Genomic DNA, 20,941 nt, shown 5'->3' with positions numbered 1-20,941 from the left:
GAGTGATAATCCATCAAAAAGAAAGAAAGGAAAGGAAGGAAAAGAAGGAAGGAAGGAAGGAAAAGAAAAATCCAATGTCCTATTTAATGGATTTTTACATAAAATAAGTTAAAAATAAGGATTATTACTACACTTTTATTTTAACTTCAAAAAAATTCTTTTATTTTTCATTTACTTTTTGCTTATGTTTGAAATTAAAGGTTTCTGTTAGGAATTCTTGAAAAGAAATTGGGGAAAGTTAACTGGGTATTCCATTTAAAAGGGATAAAGGAATTCATGACCAATGTCTAACCCACCTTACATGTCTTGCCTGCTTTCCATTTCCTTTGTGTTCCTGTGTCTACAGTCTGTTTTACCATCCTGCAGTTTTGGTGATGTCATGAATTTTTTATATCTTAAACTGTTGTATAGTCTCCTATTATGATTAGAATTCATTATAGATTCTATTATTAATCTTCCTTATATATGCTAAATGAAATCTATTTAACTTGGTACTCACCTTATCTACTGATAAGGAGCTTAACTACTGATGAGCACATCATGTACTAAGCAGTATCTTTGACACCAAGAGATCAGGAACAAGTGGATACCAAAAGCAGCTTTCATATGTAGATGTACCAACAACCAAGCACACCTTGCCTTTGCCATATGTCCAGTGAGCTAAGAGTATTTTTTCTCTAATCTAAAATAAATCTCTAAAACCATATGCTCCTACATATTTTTAAATTAACATTTAAGTTTTAAGCCAGGCATGGTGGCTCACACCTGTAATCCAAGCACTTTGGGAGGCCAAGGCAAGAGGACTGTTCGAGCCCAGGGGTTATTTCCTGGGCAAGGTGGCGAGACCCTGTCTCTATTTAAAACAAAACAAAACAAAAAGTTTAAAAATTAAGCGGGTGAGGTGGTGTGCACCTGTAGTCTCAGCTACTCAGGAGGCTGAAGCAGGAGGATTCCTCGAACCCATGAGTTCAAGCCTCCAGTGAGCTGTGATTGTGCCTCTGCACTCTAACCTGGTTGACAGAGTGAAACCACATCTCTAAAAAAAAAAAAATTGAAAATTAAAATAAAGTTTAAATGGTTAGGGTGCATTTTCAGATATATTGGGTATTGTACAAGTACATTTTAAAAGTGTGATATATATATATATATATGTGTGTGTATATATATATATATATATTTATTTCAGATGGGGTCCGGCTCTGTTGCTTAGGCTGGAGTGCAGTGGCAGATCTTGGCTTACTCCATCCGCCGCCTCCCAGGCTCAAGCGATCCTCCCACTTCAGCCTCCCAAGTAGCTGGGACCACAGGCACTCACCACCACGCCTAGCTAATTTTTTGTATTTTTGGTAGAGATGAGGTTTCACCATGTTGCCCAGCCTGATCTCAAACTCCTGAGCTCAAGAAATCCACCCCACCTTGGCCTCCGAAAGTGCTGTGATTACAGGGTTGAGCCACCGCACCTGCCTGATATATTTTCATCAAATCTTGGAACTGCATATTTAGCTTATACACGGAATATATATGGCAAATGTCTACTATAGAACCCATTTGGCAAACCACTCCACACTGTTAAACCATCAAATCTGGCTTTCTATCAAAAAGAGTCCAACTTCATTTTTAAATTAAAATTGCTATTATAATGATTCACAAATGGCCATCTCACATCCAAATTCTAATTCTAAAAACAATAGAAGAGGCAATAGAATCTTGCCAAAAATCTGTTGCCTGAATGAAATAAGGCGCTGCCCCCTTCTATATTTCTTACAAACCTTCTCATTGCTTTGCCTCTGAACTCTCCCTGAGGACAACACATTCTGGAATTGTCACTTTGTGTGGTGCCCCAGAGATTTCTACACCCTGAGCCAATGTACTATATAAAAGCTAGATTCAGAATAGGTAAGGTTGAGGAATGTAGCTTTCTTTTGAAAAATAGAACAATTGTAAAAGTGAGTTGAAAAAGAAAGATCCACAAAAAAGATAGTGTTCTAAGGTAGATCAACTTTAAGAATATGCTACTAAAATCTTTGCCCTTGAAGTTATTCACACCAGTTACTCCCAAAAAGCATTCCTTCCACAGTAGGTGATACACTATCTCACTTTCAAGACTACTGTAATATATTTCAGAGTATAAAGAACTTGTGAACTCATCAGAGATTCCTGAAGAGAAACAACCCTCAAACTGGCAATGTATATCAATATATTTCAAAGAACTTGCTTAAGAATCACTTTCTAAAAATAAAATAAAATTTTTAAAAATCACTTTCCTTTATAACCATTATAAAATTATGTCATTATGCTTCAAATCTGATAATTTATAAAGTGAAAAAATTCATGTTACATTTTAAGTTAAATAATACAACTGTGGAAATGTACATTATTTATTTTTTTCTAAATTAGTGATTAAGCAGGTGGTAATATACTTTTCTTACCAAAAAGTAAAAGAAACAAAAAGTTAAAGTTGCCACACTCTGACGCTTAAAATAATCCTTATTGTAAATTACTTTTAATGTCTTTCTAACATCACTATCCAATAATTACAAAATAATTGTTTTCTTATGAAGTCATTATTTTTTCACTTGACTAAAAATATGGCTTTTATATTAAGAGGGTATAATCTGAAAAGGAAACAAAGAGAACCGATATTTCATAAAATTTTGTTGTTTGGTACTTCCATATGTCCTGCCCTTCATTTATTTTCTATGTCCTAAGTGTACCTCAAGAGAATTAACTAAATGTTAAGGATGGCTCCACATGAAAGAGCCTCAAAATTAAAACAAAAGATTATTTTATTATATTCTCTTAAAAGATTACTAAGAGAATTTTTAAATAGCTTTATAATTAAATCATAAGCTATATAATATTTGTGTTCTCATTATTCTATTTCATAAGCTTAGTAAGACCAACTTTCACTGAGATTAATCCTTTTGGGCTATGAAAAATCAAAGAAATGTATTTAGTACCTGTTGGGAACAAAAGCCTTCTACATAAGGCAACTAAGCATGATGATCAAATTTGAAAAAGAAAAATACATTCCAGAGTCTTTTTATTTAGAATATAGGCAAGTTTTATACATGACAAGTCTCTTGCTTGAATAAAAATGTAGAAAAACTCATGAAAGAAATCCAGGGATGTCTTCCTTGAGCTAAAATCTATCTTTACAAATCCTCAGACTTAAGGAAAATACGAGATAAGTGGGGAGTATTGCCTCTGGCTCCATCCTTCTTCCATAAACCATCCCTATCAGGCTAACCCTCAACATATAAAGAGACAGAGTTGATACAGAAAGCTGCACAGAGACAGAACCCAAGAGAACTCCAGGGGTTTCTTCAAGTCTTCAGCTCAGTAATGATCAGTGAACATACATATGAGAAAAATACTCAAGGGAATGGGGTTAAAGAAAAAAAAAAGAATATCTAAAAGAATTAGAAAGGAAACAGTTGTTCCTACCAGCAAGACTGGAAAAACTCCTAATTCATGGGATATTGGTTAAAGACTCAGTCTTTCCTCTGTAGAGGAGAATAATTAGTGCTAAACTGAGCATTGCTCCAAATACACCTAACAAACCCTCAAAGAATGTGTAAAAGTATCAAACTGTTTCCATGTAACTTAACTACATCTGAAAGCTCAAGAAGTTACAGAAACACAAAAATAGCCAACATCCAACAAAGTAAAATATACAACACCTGTCATCCAACCTAAGATACCACACATGAAAAAAGTACAAAAAAAAAAAAAAAACCCACATACCGTAATGAGAGTAATCAATCAAAACTAACCCAGACTCAAGGGGGGTTAGAATTAGCAAAAGAGAATATCGAAACAATAATTATAACTGTATTCTACATGTTTTTAAAGTTACACAGAGCATGGAATATATCTTAAGTCCCAAATTAAAGTTCTAGTCATAAAAACTACAATGTCTGTGATTATTAAAAAATATACTGAATTTTATAAACAGCAGATTTGACATTGCTACAATGTCTGTGATTATTAAAAAATACACTGAATTTTATAAACAGCAGATTTGACATTGCAGAAGGAAAGACCAGTAAACTTGAATGCACATTAATATAAAGAATACAAAATAAAACACAAGGAAAAAAATAAAACTAAGATTAAAGGAAAGAACATAAGTGAGCTGTAGGACAATTACAAGCTGCCTAATATACTGGGAACAGGAGTTCTTGAAGCTGTCTAGAGAAAGGAAGGAACAGTAAAAATATTTGAAAAATAATGGCCAAAATTCCCCCAGGCCCTCAACAAACCTCAAACCAAAGAGACACAAAGAAAAATACACCAAAAAAAAAATTTAATTGCACACAACTAGTGTTAAAAAATACTTAAGCAGCAAGTGAAAAATGCTACATTATGCACAGAAAACCAAAGATGAGAATGATATATTTCTCAATGGAAACAGTGAAAGGGAGGAGGCAGAAAAGCAGTACATTTAAAATACTGAAAGAGAGAATGATTTAGGGAAGGTGGAGCAAGATGGTGAAAGAGAATCTCCTGTGATCATGTCCCTGGCAAGAACATCAACTTTGAACAACTATCTACACAAAAAGGCACCTTCATGAAAATTAAAACATCACATGAGAGATCACATACCTAGTTTTAGCGTAATAACAAGAAAAGATGCATTGAAGAGGATGAAAAGAACAGCACTGTCTACACCACTCCTCACCCAACCCTAGAGAGCACAGCCAGAGGAAAGAATATATGCTTAGAGTGGAACATTAACACCAGGCAGAATTCCACAAGTGCCCATGGAGGGAGTATTTAGAACAAGTCCTGGAGCAGAAGAGAATCTGCCACCCCAGCAGGAAGAACCCAAATCCCGGTCCACTTCACCACAGGCTAACAAAAGTGGCCTTGAGCCGTGAATAAATTTCAGTGGCATCCAGGCCATAGCAACTGCAGTCCTTGGGTGAACCCTGCCACTGCACTACTCTCGAAGGCTGTTTACTCCAAGTGCAACCCAGCATGAAACCTTCTGGTGGTATCCATTAGAGAATGCCTGCATCACTCCTCTCCCAACTTCAGGCAATACAGTGCAGAGATTCCTTTTTCTTAGAGTAAACAGAGGAAACTTTTTCTTACAATTGTGTACCAGCCCAGCTACATTAAAATAAACCACCAGGCAGGATCCCAAAGCTCCCAGTTGGCCATTGGTTCTGGATGGTCCTTCTAGACGCACCCTAGGCCGAAAGGAAATATGTTGCCCCGGCAGTACAAACCCAAGTCCCAGCAGGTTTCACCGCCTGTTGACTACAGTGGCCTTAGCCTTAAGTAAACATCAGTTGCAGTCAGGCAATAGTGGCCAGGGTCCTTGGGCAAGCCCCTGTACTGTGCTGATTTGAGACGCCATGGGATTCGAATATAACCCAGCATGGTGCCACTTGCTATGGTCACAGCAGTGCCGAGTCACCCATCCCCCAACTCCAGGCAACACAGTGCTGAGAGGGACCCCTTTCACTTGGGGAAAAGGGAGAAAAGAAAGCTAAAGACTTTGCCTGGGAACCTTATCTTCCCCAAGTCCACCAGGGCTGGATCGCGAGGATTTGCAGCACACATGGGCTTAGAGTGCCCTCTAGTGCTGAAATGGCTACAGTTACCCACAGGCTTAAGTAAATACTCAGTACCCTTAGCAATTATTGGAAGACCCTCTGAAGGACTGGAACAAACAAGGCCTGACTACAAAGACTGGAATAAATACTTAAAGTCTTCAACGCCTAGGCATCAACAAACATACACAAGCATCAAGAACATTCAGGAACATATGACTTCACCAAATTTACTAAATAAGTTCCCAGTAACCAACCCTGGAGTCATAGAGATACATAATCTCTCAAGCAAGGAATTCAAAATACCTAATTTGGGGATACTCAATGAACTTCAAGAAATCACAGAGAAGGAATTCAGATATTTATCAGAAAAAAAGGCAGCATGGAAACTGAACTAATTAAACAAATCCTGGAGCTGGAAACATCAATGATTAAAAGAAATGCATTAGAATGTCTCCGTGTGGAATCGATGAAGGAGAAGAATCAGTAACTCGAAGACAGGCTATTTGAAAATTCACATAGGATAAAAAAGAAAATAAATGAAAGAAATGAAGTACACTTACATGATCTAGAAAATAGGCTAAAAGGGAAAAATATATGAGTTATTGGCCTTGTAGAGGAGGCTGACAAAGAGATTGGGTAAAAAATGTATTTAAAGAAATAATAAGAGAACTTTCCAAACCTAGAGAAAGATGGATATACAGGTACAAGAAGGTCAAAGAATACCAGCAGATTCAACTCAAATAAGACTACTCCAAGACATATAATAATCAAACTTTCAAACATCAAGGACAAAGAAAGGATCTTAAAAACAGCAAGAGAAAAGAAGCAAATAACATATAAAGAAACTCCAATACACCTGGCTGCAGACGTAGCAGCAGATGTAGCAGCCAAGAGGAAGTGAGGTGACATATTCAAAGTGCTGGAGGAAAAACTTGCAACAGAGAACCCTGAACTCAACACAGCAATCCTTCAAACATGAAGGAGAAAAGTTTTCAAACAAACAAAACCTGAGGGAATTCATTACCACTAGACCTATTTTACAAGAAATGCAAAAGGGAGTTAATCAATTTTTTTTAAAAAAAGAAACAATCATCCAAAAAAATCCTGTGAAGGTATAAAACTCACTGGTATAAGTAACTACACAGACAAATTCAGACTACACTAAAACTGTAATCGTGGCATGTAGTGTCTTTAGTATGAAGACTAAAAGTTTACCAAAAGTAATAACTACAACAATCTGTTGAAAGAAAGGCATATTTAAAAGATAAAATGTGAGATAACAAAAACTAAATGGGGAAATGAAGCTAAAGTGTAGTTTTCACTTTGCTTGCTTGATTCTTTTCTTTGAAATCCACGGGAAGTTGTCATCAGTTTAAAATAACTTTCTATAACTATAAAATATATTTTGTAAGCTAATAGAAACGACGAAGAAATACCTATAATAGGTCCACTAAAAATAAAAAGCAAGGAATTAAAATATAATACCAGGAAAAAAAAATCACTTATCCACAAAAGAAGACAGTAGGAAAGAAGGAAGAAGGAACTTACAAAGCAACTAGAAAACAAATTTTAAAATGGTAGTAGTAAGTGGTTACTGATCAATAATACTATCAAATGTAAATTGCCTAAATCCCCCACTTGAAAGACAGAGGAGTGAAATGAATTTAAAAAAAAAAAAAAAGATCCAAATATATGCTGCCTAGAAGAAACTCACTTGCTTAAAGACATACATGCATGGAAAAGATATTCCATGTAAGTAGAAAACAAAACAGATCAGCAGAAGCTATTAGATTTCAAGTAAAAAACTGTAAAAATGGCATTATTTAATGATACAGGGGTCAATTCAAGAGATATAAAAACTGTAAATCTATATGCAACCAATGTCATAGAACCCAAATATATAGGGAAAATATTATTACATCTAAAGGAAGAGAGAGATTGCAATACGATAACATTGGTGAACATCAACACCCCGCTCTTAGTAATGATCACAGCACGCAGGCAGAAAAAGCAACAACAAAAAAAAATCAGAATTAAACTAAACTCTAGACCAAATGGACCTAACTGACATTTACAAAATATTTCATCCAACTGTGACAAACTATACATTCTTTTCATTAGCACATATAACATTCTCCAAAACAGATCATATCTTAGGCCAGAAAACAAGTCATAGTGAAATTTTAAAAGTAAAAATCATATCAGTATCTTTTCTGACCATAAGGAACAAATTCAAAATCAGTAAAAAGAGGAAAGTTGAAAACTGTATATATACATGGAAATAAAACAACATGCTTGTGAATAACCAAAAAGTCAATGAAGAAATTAAGAAGAAAATTTAAAAATTGTCTTGGAACAAATTTAAATGGAAATACTAAATTACTAAAACCAATGGGATCCAGTAAAGCAGAGGGAAGTTTACATCAATAAATGGCTACATCGAAAAAGTAGGAAGACTTCAAATAAACAACCAAATAATGCATGTTAAAGAACTAGAAAAGCAAGAACAAATCAAGCCCAATATTAATAAAAGAAAAAATATAATAAAAAAGCAGGAATAACTAAAATTGAGACAAAAAACACAAAAGAAAAATGAAAGGAAAAGTTGGCTTTTTGGAAATATAAACAAAATTAACAAACCTCTCACTAGGTAACTAAGAAGAGTCCAAAATAAATAAAATCAGAGATAAAAAAGAAGACATTAAAACTGATACCATGAAAATACAAAGGATCATTAGAGACTACTGTGAACAAATATATGCAAAAAAATTGAAAAATACACAAGAAATGGATACATTTCTAGACACATACAACCTACCAAGATTGCATCATGATTAAATGGAAAACCTAAACAGACCAATATAAGTAAAAAGATTGAAGCCATAATAAAAAGTCTGTCATCAAACAAAAGCCCAAGACATGATGGAGTCACTGCTGAATTCTATCAAATATTTAAAAGAAGAATTAATACCAATCCTACTCAAACTCTGCCAACAAGTTTTGAAGAGGAGAGACTACTTCCAAACTCATTCTATGAGGCTAGTATTAACCTGAGAATGAAAACAGGCAAAGACACAGAAACAACAACAATGACGACTAGAGGCCATTATCTCTGATGAACGAACATAGATGCAAAAATCTTCAAAAACATTCTAGCAAACTGAACTGAATAAAACATTATAAAGATCAATCACCACAATCATCCCAGGAATGCAAAGATGGTTCAACATTCACAATTCAATAAATGTGACACACCACAATAATAGAAATAAAGACCAAAACCATACAGCCATGTTAGTACATTCCAATAAAAGCATTTAATAATGATTTTTAAATCTGAACATACTAGATATAAAAGAAACATGCCTGAAAATAAAAAAGGCCATATTTGACAAACCTACAGCTAGCACCATATGGAAGGGAAAGAATTAAAAGTCTTTCCTCTAAGATCTGGAACAAGTCTAGGATACCCATTTTCACCACTTTTATTCAATATAGTACTGGAAATTCTAGCAAAAGCAATTAGGCAACAGAAATAGACAAAAGGCATTAATATTGGAAAGGAAGAAGTCAAATTAGACTTTTACACAGATAACACAGTCTTATGTTAAAACCATAAAGATGACACCAAAATCTCTTAGCACTCATAAACAAATTCAGTAAAGTTACAGGATACAAAATCAACATACAAAAATCAGTAGCATTTCTCTACGCCAGCAGCAATCTGAAAACAAAATCAAACAAGCAATCCCATTTATAGTAGCTACAAAAATAAAATAAAATACCTAGGAATAAACTTAACTAAAGAAGAGAAAGATCTCTACCATGAAAACTATAAGACACTGATGAAATAAATTAAATACCAAAAAAAAGGAAAAGTATCCTATTATCATGGATTGAAAGAATTGCTACTGTTAAAATGTTGAAACTACCAAAAGCAATCTATAGATTCAATGCTATACATAAAATACCAATGAAGTCCAGGCGTGGTGGCTCATATCTATAATTCCAGCACTTTGGGAGTCTGAATGGGTGGATCACTTGAGGTCAGGAGTTCGAGACCAGCCTAGCCAATATGGCAAAACCCTGTCTCTACTATGAATACAAAAATTAGCTGGGTATGGTGGTGTACGACTGTAATCCCAGCTACTCAGAAGGCTGAGGCAGGAGAATCATGTGAATCTGCGAGGTAGAGGCTGCAGTGAGCCAAGATTGTGCCACTGCACTCCAGCCTGGGCAAAAGAGGAAGACTTTGTCTTAAAAACAAAACAAACAAACAAACAAACAAAAACAATGACGGAAGTGTGAGAGTGAAACCAGCCAGGACAACATAGTGAGATCTCATCTCTACAAAAAAAATCAAAAAATTAGCCAGGTATGGTGATGCATATCATAGTCCCAGATACTCAAAAGGCCAAGGCAGGAGGATCATTTGAGCTCAGTGGATCAAGGCTGAAGTGAGCCATGACAGCTCCAATGCACTCCAGCCTGGGTGACAAACTGAGATCTTGTCTCAAAAAAAACAAAACAAACTCACAAAAACACCCAATAACATTTCTCACGAAACAGAAAAAAAAAGTCCTAAAATTCTAATGCAACCAAAAAGATGCTAGATAGCCAAAGCAATTCTTAGCCAAAAGACAAAAAAAAAAAAAAAAAAAAAAAACAGCTGGAGGAATTACATCGCCTGACCTCAAAATATGCTATAAAGCTAGAGTAACCAAAACAGCATAGTACTAGCATAAAAACAGACATAGACCCAGGGAAAAGAACAGAGCATTCAGAAATAAATCAATGCATCTACAGCTAAGTCATGTTCAACAAAGGCACCAAGTATATCCACCAGGTAAAGGACTGTCTCTTAAACAAATGGTTCTGAGAAAATTAAATATCCATTAGCAGAATGAAACTAGAACTCTGTCACTGTATATAAAAATCAAATCAAAAGAAAGACTTAAATCTAAGACCTGAAACTGTGGCACTACTACTACAAAAAGAAGTAAACATTGGTCTAGGCAAATATTTATTGAATAAGACCTCAAAAACAGACAACAAAAGCAAATATTGACAAATGAAATTACATCAAGCTAAAAGATCATGCTCAGCAAAAGAAACAATCAACAGAGTGAAGAGACAGCCCTCACAATGAAAGAAAATATTTACAAATTATCTATCCAATAAGGGATTAATAACTGGAATATACAAAAAACTCAAACAACTCAATAGCAAAATAAAAAATAATCAGATTTAAAAATGGACAAAAGATATAAATAGACATTTCTCAAAACAATACAAACAAATATCCAACAGGTATATGAAAAAATGATCACCATTACTAATTATCAGAAAAATGCAAATTAAAGCCACAATGCGATATCATCTCACCCTCATCAAAATCACAATTATGAAAAAGAAAATAACAAATGTTAACAAGGATGCAGAGAAAGGTGAACACTTGCATACTGTTGGTAGGAATGTAAATTAGTATAGCCACTATGGAGAAGAGTATAGAGGTTCCTCAATAAAAAACCTAAAAATAGAACCACCATATGATCCAACAATTCCACTACCACGTATGTACCCAAAAGAAAGGAAATAAACATACTGAAGAGATACCTGTACTACTCTGTTTATTGAAGCCTATTCACAATAGCCAAAATATGAAATCACCCTAAATGACCATCAACAGATGAAAGGATTCTAAAATGTTGTATATATACACAATGGAATATTATTCGGCCCTAAAAAAGAATAAAATTCTGTCATTTGCAGCGACATGGATGGAATTGGATGTCATTATGTTAAGTAAAATAAGCCAGGCCCGGAAAGACAAATACCACATGTTCTCATTCACATGTGGGAGCAAATAAAAAAAAAATTTGATCTCATGCAGGTAGTAAATAGAATGGTAATTACTGGAGGCTGGGAAGGGTAGGAGGAAGCGGGAATAAAGAGTGGTTGGTTAATGGGTACAAAAATATAGTTAGATAGAAAAAAGAAGTTCAGTGCTCAGTTACAACAAGAAAGAGACTATGGTTATCAATAATTCACTGTATATTTCAAAATAGCTGGGAGAAAAGATTTGGGATGTTCCCAACACAAAGAAATGGTCAGTGTTTACTGTGACGGATATCCCAATTATCCAGATTTAATCATTACACATTGTACAGTTGTTATCATTATCACATATACCACATTAATATGTACGACTATTAAATATTATGTATCCATAAATTTTTAATTTAAAAATACTGAAATACAAAAAGTGTCAACCAAGAATTCCACAATCAGCAAAAATATCGTTTTAAAAAATGAAGGCAAAATTTTCAGCATGAAAAAATTGAAACTATTCATCAGCAGCAGACTTGCCCTTCAAGAAATACTGAAGGAAATACTTAAGACAGACAAAATGTGATACCAGATATAATTACAGATCTACAAAAAGAAATAAATAATGCCAGAAATAACTACAAGAATAAATATAGATCTTTTCAAAAATTATTTAATATTTGAAACTCATGGAAGATAAACTCTTTATACAAAAAGAATAACAATATATTGTGGGGTTTATAAAATGAATAAAAGTAAAATATGACACCAGTAACATAGAATCCAACATTTCTGTGAGCTTCTTATAATACACATGAAATAGTGTAATATCAGTTGAAGGTTGACAACAATAATTTAAATATGTATTCTACAAATCTTGAATAACTTGATAAAATAACAAAACAGTTACAGCTATTGAGCCAACAAAGGAGAAAATATGAATCATAAAAATACTTCAGTAATCTCAAAAAAGGCTAAAATTGAAAAAACAAAGAACAGATGACATAAGACAAAATCAAAAAGCAAGATGATGTAATCAAATGAAACCATATCAATAATCACAGTAAACGTAAATTTTATAAACATCCAATTAAAAGGAAGAGATTGTCAGGTTGAATAATAAAGCAAGATCCAACTATATGCTGGCTATAAGAAAAGTACTTCAAACAAATAAATTTTAAGTAAAATAATAGAAGAACATATACTATGTTAATACCTAACCCAATACATATATGCAATTCCATTTCCAAATATACATCTAGATAGAGAGAGAGACAGAGAGACAGAGAGAAAGAGAGAGTACTTGGTCTATATACATGTATTAGACCAAGTGAATTTTAGAGCAAAGAATATTACCAAAAATAAAGAATATCACTTAATAATGATAAAGAGGTCTGTTAAACTAGAGGATATAACAATCCTAATGTTTATGTCCCTAAAAACAGAGGCTAAAAATACATAAAACTATAACTAATAGAACTCCAAGGAGAAATAGACAAATCCACATATTATTATATATTTCAAAACCCCTCTCTTAACAAATGATAGAATAGGCAGGAAAACAACAGTGAGATAACAGATTTAAATGACTCTATCAACGAAACTGGTCTTGAGTGGGCATTTTAAAATATTCTGGCCAAAAACAGAAGAATATGCATGCTTCTTAAGTGCACATGGTTTACTAAAGTAACCATATTCTGGGCCATAAAATAAGTATCAACAAATTCCAAAGAATTTGAGGCATATAAAGTATATTCTAAAACCACGAGAGAGGTAAATTAGAAATCATTAACAAAAAGATCCCTAGGAACCCCACAATATTTGAAAAATAAATAACATATTTCTAAATTATCTATGTCAAAGAAGAAAAGGAAAATGAGAAAGTATTTTTAACTTAATAAAATGAAGAAACAACACATGAGAATTGTGGTGATGCCAGTAAAGTAGTACTTAGGGAACATTTATAGCATGTGACCCCTAATTTACAAAAGAAGAAAAGTTTCAAGGCAATGATCTCAGCTTCTATGTTAAGAAAGTAAAAAAGATAAAATTAAACCCAAAGTAAGCAGAAAAAGAAAAGAAAAGAAAAAAGAAAAAAAGATCAAAGCAGAAATCAACAACAGAGAAAAATCAATAAAACAAAAAATCTGGGCCAGACGTGGTGGCTCACACCTGTAGTCCCAGCACTTTGGGAAGCCAAGGTGGGAGAACTGCTTGAGGCCAGAAGCTCAAGATCAGCCTGGGCAACACAGCAAGACCCCATCTCTACAAAAATAATTTTAAAAATTAGCAGGGCATGGTGGCACACACTCATAGTTCCTGCTACTCGGGAGGCCAAAGTGACAAGATTACCTGAGCCCAGGGGGTCAAGACTGCAGTGAGCTGTGGCTGTGCCACTACAATCCAGCCTGGGCAACAGAGTAAGATCCTTTCTCTAGCCAGGTTGAGCAGGAACAAAAAAGATACAAATTACCAATATCAGGAATGAAAGAGGTAGCATCAATGCAGATTCCATGGATACTAAAAGACTAATAATGGAATACTATGAACAAGTTTAGGCCAATAAATTCAGCTATTTATGAGGAACTAGACAAACTAAGATTTAACAATGAAACCTTATTCAAGAAAGATAACCTGAATAACCCTATATCCATTAAGAAAACAAACCTTACTTTAAAACCTTCCCAACAAATAAAATTGCATGCCCACATGGCTTCACTGGTGTAATCTACCAGTTCTACACAATCTCTTCCAAAATTTTGAAGAGGAGGAAATACTTCCCAACACATTTTATCAGGCCAGCATTATCCCAATACCAAAACCAAAGAAAAACATTACAAGGAAGAAAAATACAGACACATGCCTCATGAATACAGAAGCAAAAGTTGTAAACAAAATTTTATTAAATCAGCCAGGCACCATGGCATGTGTCTGTCGTCCCGGCTACTTGGGAGGCTGAGGCAGGAGGAACACTTGAGCCCAGGAGTTAAAGTCCAGCCTAGGCAACATAGCAAGACACTCATCCCTAAAAAAATGATCAAATCAAATCCATTAATATATAAAAGAGATAATCCATCATGACAAAATGAGGTTTATCCCAGTAATACAAAGCTGATTTAACATATAAAAATCAACCAATGTATTTCACCACATTAAAAAACAAAATAAAAAACATATGATTAATCTCAACAGATAGAGAAAACACATTTGGCAAAATCCAACATCTATTCCTGATCTTAAAAAACCAACCAAACAACAACAACAAACTCGGCAAAGTAGGAATAGATGGCATCTGTGAAAAGCGTACAGCTAACTTTATACCTAATAGTGAAGACTAAAGGCTTTCTCCCTAAGATTAAGAACAATACAATGGAACATCTGCTTTCATCCACTTTATTCAAAATTATACTGCAGTTTCTAGCCAATGTACCTAGTCAAGAAAAAAAATCATAATCAGGTAATCCAGGGGAAACAATTATAAGTGGTTAGTTCTTAGCAAAACAAAATAATGAAAAATGGGGATTAACAAGAAAATGAAGAAATGAAATCACATAGGGAAACGAATTTCCACCATTATGTCTAAGTAATGTATGTAAAAAAAAAGCTTCCTATTTAAAAACTACTGAAATAAATGAGTAGGTGATAAGATTAGTAAGTAGATAAATGCAAAGTCTAAAGAATTTACTGACACAAACTTTTTTTTTTTGAGACAGAGTCTCTGTTGCCCAGGCTGAACTGCAGTTCTCCTGCCTCAGCCTCTTGAGTAGCTGGGACTACAGGCACACACCACCATGCCCAGCTAACTCTTGTATTTTTAGTAGACATGGGGTTTCACCATATTGGCCAGGCTGGTCTCGAACTCCTGACCTTGTGATCCGCCCACCTCAGCCTCCTAAAGTGCTGGGATTACAGGTTTGAGCCACCACACCCTGCCCAAACTTTTTCTTTTTTGAGACAAGGTTTCACTCTGTCACCCAGGCTGGAGTGCAGTGGCACAATCATGGCTCACCACAGCCTTGACTTCTCCAGCTTAGGTCATCCTCCCACCTCTGCCTCCTGAGTAGCTAGGACTATAGGGGCCCACCACCATGCCTGGCTAATTTTTGTGTTTTTTTTTTTTTTTTTTTCGTAGAGACAGGGTTTCACCATGTTGCCCAAGATAGTCTAGAACTCCTGGGCTAAAGTGATCCGCCCGCCTTGGCCTACCGAAGGGCTAAGATTACAGGGGTGAGCCATCGTGTCTGGCCACAAGCATTTTAAAATGTTTTTGCTAATTTCAACAAAATATTATTTGGGTTGAATTAACATACTCTCTAACGTGAATAGATAAACACAATAAGCTTAACTAGAAGAGAACTGTAATTTTCATTTCTGTACCTTGTTTGAGCGTAATGACACTCGACCTCCACAACGAGCACAGAACTTTGTTTGGCAATATGAACAGTTATGGCCACATCCATCAGCAAACTTTGTTTTGTGGCAGATACCACAGGTTGGCGCATCACCCTTCTGTTCTTGCTGTTGCTGTGATTCTTCTCCCATCTTCTTTACCTGCTCTTTATACATTTCAAACTGCTGATGCAGTTTTCTGCAGAGAAAATAGATAAGAAAAAAAGTTGGTTTCCTGATGATCTCTAAAGGAAAAATTATCACAATTTATAGACACAGTTTTATAACCAAAAAAAATACAAGATGAGAATAAAAAGAATGAAAATTTAATTTTCTGATGATAAATTAACACTTTTCATGGCACATTATTTGTAAAAGTATTGCAACTAGTTCTACCTTCTTTTTTTTTTTTTTTTTTTTTTTGAGACGAAGTCTCGCTCTGTTGCCCAGGCTAAAGTGCAGTGACGCGATATTGGCTCGCTGCAACCTCTGCCTCCCGGGGTCTAGCAATTCTCCCACCTCAGCCTCCTGAATAGCTAGGACTACAGGCACACACCACCACGCCAGCTAATTTTTATATTTTTAGTAGAGATGCAGTTTCGCCACGGCCAGGCCAGTCTCGAACTCCTGACCTCAAGGGATTCGCCTGCCTCGGCTTCCTGAAGTGCTATGATTACAGGCCTGAGCCACCATACCCAGTCTCTACCTTCTAATATACATATTAAATAACCAATTAATATAATATATGTTTATGGAAATATTTATTGAAATTATATTTCTAAATTTCTATCTTCCATTTGGAGTACATTTTCAATTATATGCTCTAAAATATTTACAATATTATTTTTCTACCATTTAACTTCAGAAATACAGAAAGCTAATTTGACTTACACAGTGAAGCCAAGACCTATGAACTTCAAATCACTGAGACACAGTCTCAGTCAGAGTGATTAAAAAGAATCCAAAGAGAGAAAAAACACTAGATAGGCGCTCCAGTCAAATGGAAGAAAACTTACATGCTATTAAAAATGAAGAATTCCTTCATTTTGGGGGCTCTTGAGTAGATTTGAAAGTGCTGAGGCAAATATAAATAAACTTAAAAATTAGTCAATAAAAATTATCCAAACTAAAAGAAAAAGAAAAATAAGTGGGAAATATAAAACAACAGTGCATCCAAGAGTTAACCCAACCTACCATATGTATAATTGTTCACAGAAAAAAAATGGAAATGAAGGAAATATTTGAAGGGATTATGACCAAAAATTTTCCCAAACTAATGAGAGACAACAAATTAAACACAAGAACCTCAGAGAATCCCTGGAAGCACAAATGTCAAATCAACTACCAAATATAAACACATGCCCCTAGTCTGCCTTCATAGTCAAACTGCTAAAACCCAAAGATAAAGAAAAACCTTTGAAAGTGGCCAAAGAAAATACACATTGTGTAGTGAGACCCAATAAGAATTAGAGAAGATTACTCTTGAGAAACCATGCAAGCTGGAAAGCTTTGGAGTAATGTCTATAAATTGAGAGAAAAACAAACAAACAAAAAAAAACTGTCAACCCAGGATCTCATACACAGTAAAATTAGGCTTTAAAAAATATAAATAAGTAAATAAAAATTATAAAAATAAATAAAATTTAAAAATAAAAACTTTTCCAGATGGACACATATTGAAGAAATTCATTGGCAGTAGACCTTCACTGCATGGAACTTAAAAGAAGTTCTTGAAACAGAAAGAGTATGATACTCCTTGGAAGTATCATATGGAAAAAGAGACCTAGACAAAGAAATAAATGCTCATATTAAAAATAAAATGTGTCTCAAAAACTTAAGAAAATAGAAAATTAAACTCAAAGAAAGCAGAAGAAAAGAAATACAAGAGATTAGAACAGAAATCAATGAAACCAAATGCTGGTTTTATGAAAAAAATCAATGGAGACTGACATAAGCAAGCTGAGGGAAAAGGACTTTCCAACATTTGTCCCTCAGCAGAAACATCAATTTGAACAACTACTCATATGTGAAAACACCTTCATGAGACCTAAGGAAACCAGGTGGGAGATTATAGCAACTAAGTGTAGCAAAAAAATAAAAGACGCACTGAACAGGGTAAAAAGGACAGTTTAACATTTCCTGTTCATCCCTCCCCAACCACAGACAACACCGCATAAATAGAGATACTCATCGCTAGGGGGAAAAAGAGAGAACAGAACACTCAACTCTGCCTTGAACTCCAATATCAGGCAATTGTTTACTGTTTCACCAATAAAATGAGGTGCTAGGCAGACCCCCACAGTCTCAGACATCAGGGTTGTATGCACAGACTGAGCCTCCAGGCCCACTCCAGTGCCAGAACAAATCCCACATCCCCAGGCCCCATGCCTGACCATCAGACTTGGTCTTTGGGCCTGCCCAATCTCCAGGATGACTCCAGACTTCTACAATGCCCTCAGTGCCAGGCTGGCTTCCCTGACCTCAGGCTTCAGGCACAACCCAGTATCAGGCAAGGCCCTGCAGTTCAATCATCAGGCTAGCACCCTCAGAACCAGCCTCCAGACAAGCCTCTGTGGATACAGGCTCCAGGCACACCTAGCACCAAACCAGCCCCCATAGCCCAGGATCCAGGCTGGTATCTGCAGACCAAGCCTCCAAGCCCACCCTGGCATCAAGTGAGATCCCACAGCTCTAGGTTCCAGGCCTGCCCAGTAGACAAGGTCTATATGGAACCTCCAGGCATATTACAGAGCCAGGATAGCCCCAGCCATCCTGGGCTACTGAATACTCCCATTATTATACTGGCTCACATAGTCCCAGGTTACAAGGCATGTCCCAGCACAGCACAAGTGCCTAAAGCCCTAGTCATCAAGCCATCACACAAAGACCCAGCCTCCAGGATGGCACCAGAAGATACAAGTTCCAGGCCCACTCAGCAGAAGACCAGCCCCTGTAGCCCTAGCCTCCAGGCTTCCTTCAGGTTTCAGACCAGCTCAGTAAAACAGAGGCCCATACTACTGCAAGCATCAGCCCAACACAGCAACATGTTAGCATCCTGGTCTAAGGCAAAGATCAGAACCTGCAAAAACAGATTCTAGGCATACCCAATGCCATGCTGCTCCCTGAGGCCCACCCTTCAGGCCAGCCCTTACAAAGCCACACTCCAGCAGACCAACAGATCAATAGTGTGACAGTAGAACCCAGTGCCAAGCCAAACCACATGGAAAAAGTCTCCAAATCCACTCTTGCGGACACAAGAACAAGTTCCACCCTAAAAGACTCGGGCCCCAGGACCAACCAAGCACCAGGTCAGGTCCCATGGACTCTGGGTCCATCCCAGTGCACCTGTGCACTAACACCATACCAACACCTAGCCAGCCCCTCCTGACACAGGCTCAAGGCCAACTTCAATGCCAGGTCAGCCTCTGTGGACCCAAGTTTAAGGTCAGTTCCCAAAGAAAGAGATTTGAGGACAAAGCCTGCAGACCAAATGAATCGGCCCACAACAGAGGCTCCAGGATCAAAGACTAACCCAACAAACCCAGGGGCCAGGGACACACACCTGCTGACCCAGGCACTGGTTCAGTCTCCCCAAGAATTCCAGCAACAAGCCCACCTACCAACCATGCAAACAGCTTGCCCAGAATCACCACATGGGCTGACTGGTGAAGACATTTTCCAAACAAAGACAATCTAAACAGACTGGAATAAGTCCCTACTTCCTACATGCACAGACATCAACAGAAGGTAAGCATAATCATGAAAAACCAAGGAGATATAACACTACCAAAAAAGCAATCATTTCCAGCGAGGAAGAATAAGAAGATGGTGGAAGAGAAGCCTCCATTAATTATCCTCCTCACAGGAACACCAAATTGAACAACTATCCACATAAAAAAGCACTGTCATAAGGACCAAAGATCAAGTGAGCAATTACAGTACCTCGTTTTAACTTTTATATAAAAAAGAGGCACTGAAGAGGGTAGAAAAAACAGTCTTAAATTCTCGATGCTATCCCTCCTTCACCTATCAGCAGCAGCCACAGGGTGCAGGAAGAGAATCTGTGAACTTATGGAAGGGAGAGTTTAGTAATTGTGGGACTTTGCATTGAAACTCAGTGATGACCTGTCACAGGGGAAAGCAACATCAGGCAGAACTCAGCCACCCCTCATAGAGGGAGCATTTAGACCACCCCTAGCCAGAAGTGAATTGCCCATCACAGCAGTAGGAACCAGAGTTCAAGCAAAGGTAAGCCCCATCACCATGAGCTAAAGGGGTCTGGGATCCTAAATAAACCTGAAAGGCAGTCCAGACCACAAGGACCACAATTCCTGGGCAATTCCTGATTCTGTGCTGGGCTCAAAGCCAGTGGATGAGGGGAGCATGCAACCCAGTGAGAAACCAGCTGAGGTGGCAAAGGGAGTGCTTGCATCACCCCTCCCCCAATCCCAGGTAGCAGAGCTCATAGTTCTGAGACTGTATCCCTCACTTGGAAGAGTATAAAGGACTTTGTCTGGCACCTTGGATACCAGCTCAGCCACAGTAGAATATGGTACCAGGCAGAGTTGTGAGGCCCCCATTCCAGGCCTTAGCTCCCAGACAACATTTCTAGAGATACTCTGGGCCAGAAAGGAACCCACTGCCCTGAAGGAAAGAACCCAGTCCTAGCAGGATTCATCACCTGCTGACTAAAAAGCTTTAGGCTCTGAATAGTCAGCAGGAATGCCCAGGCAGTACTTGCCATGGGCCTTGGGTGAGACTCACAGATGTGCTGGCTTCAACAAATTCCCAGTTGTGGTAGCCATAGGAAGAGACTTCACTGCTTGTGGAAAAAAGAGAGAAGAGTGGGAAGAACTTTGTCTTGTGGCTTGGGTCCAGCTCAGGCACAGTAGAATAGAACACCAGGTAGATTCCTAAGGTTTCTGACTCCAGGCCCTGGCTCTGAAATACCATTTCTGAGCTTGTCTGGGAAGAGGAAGCAACTCACCATCCTGAAGAAAAGGACAAAAGCCTGGCTGGCTTTAGCACTTGCTGATTGTAAAGCCCTTGAACCTTGAGTGAACACAGGTGGTACTCAGGCAGTGGTTGCTGTGAGCTTTCGGTGAGGCACAAGGCTGGGCTGGCTTTAGGTCTGACCCAGCGCAGTCTCATTGGTA

General features: G+C 36.9%; 1 protein-coding gene across 31 annotated transcripts in view; it reads right to left on the bottom strand.

The window, feature by feature from the left end:
* The window catches only part of RIMS2 (regulating synaptic membrane exocytosis 2), a 743,118-nt gene that overhangs the window by 541,619 nt on the left and 180,558 nt on the right, over positions 1 to 20,941 (bottom strand). For all 31 annotated transcript variants that reach the window (XM_034966469.3, XM_055116819.2, XM_055116823.2 and 28 more), the window contains one exon: positions 15,774 to 15,984. In XM_034966469.3, coding sequence (XP_034822360.2) covers positions 15,774 to 15,984 — 211 coding nt within the window. The remainder of the gene's footprint in view (positions 1 to 15,773; positions 15,985 to 20,941) is intronic.

This window comes from Pan paniscus, chromosome 7, assembly GCF_029289425.2.
Source record: "Pan paniscus chromosome 7, NHGRI_mPanPan1-v2.0_pri, whole genome shotgun sequence".
NCBI lineage: Eukaryota > Metazoa > Chordata > Mammalia > Primates > Hominidae > Pan > Pan paniscus.
This window is presented reverse-complemented; position numbering and strand designations above follow the sequence as displayed.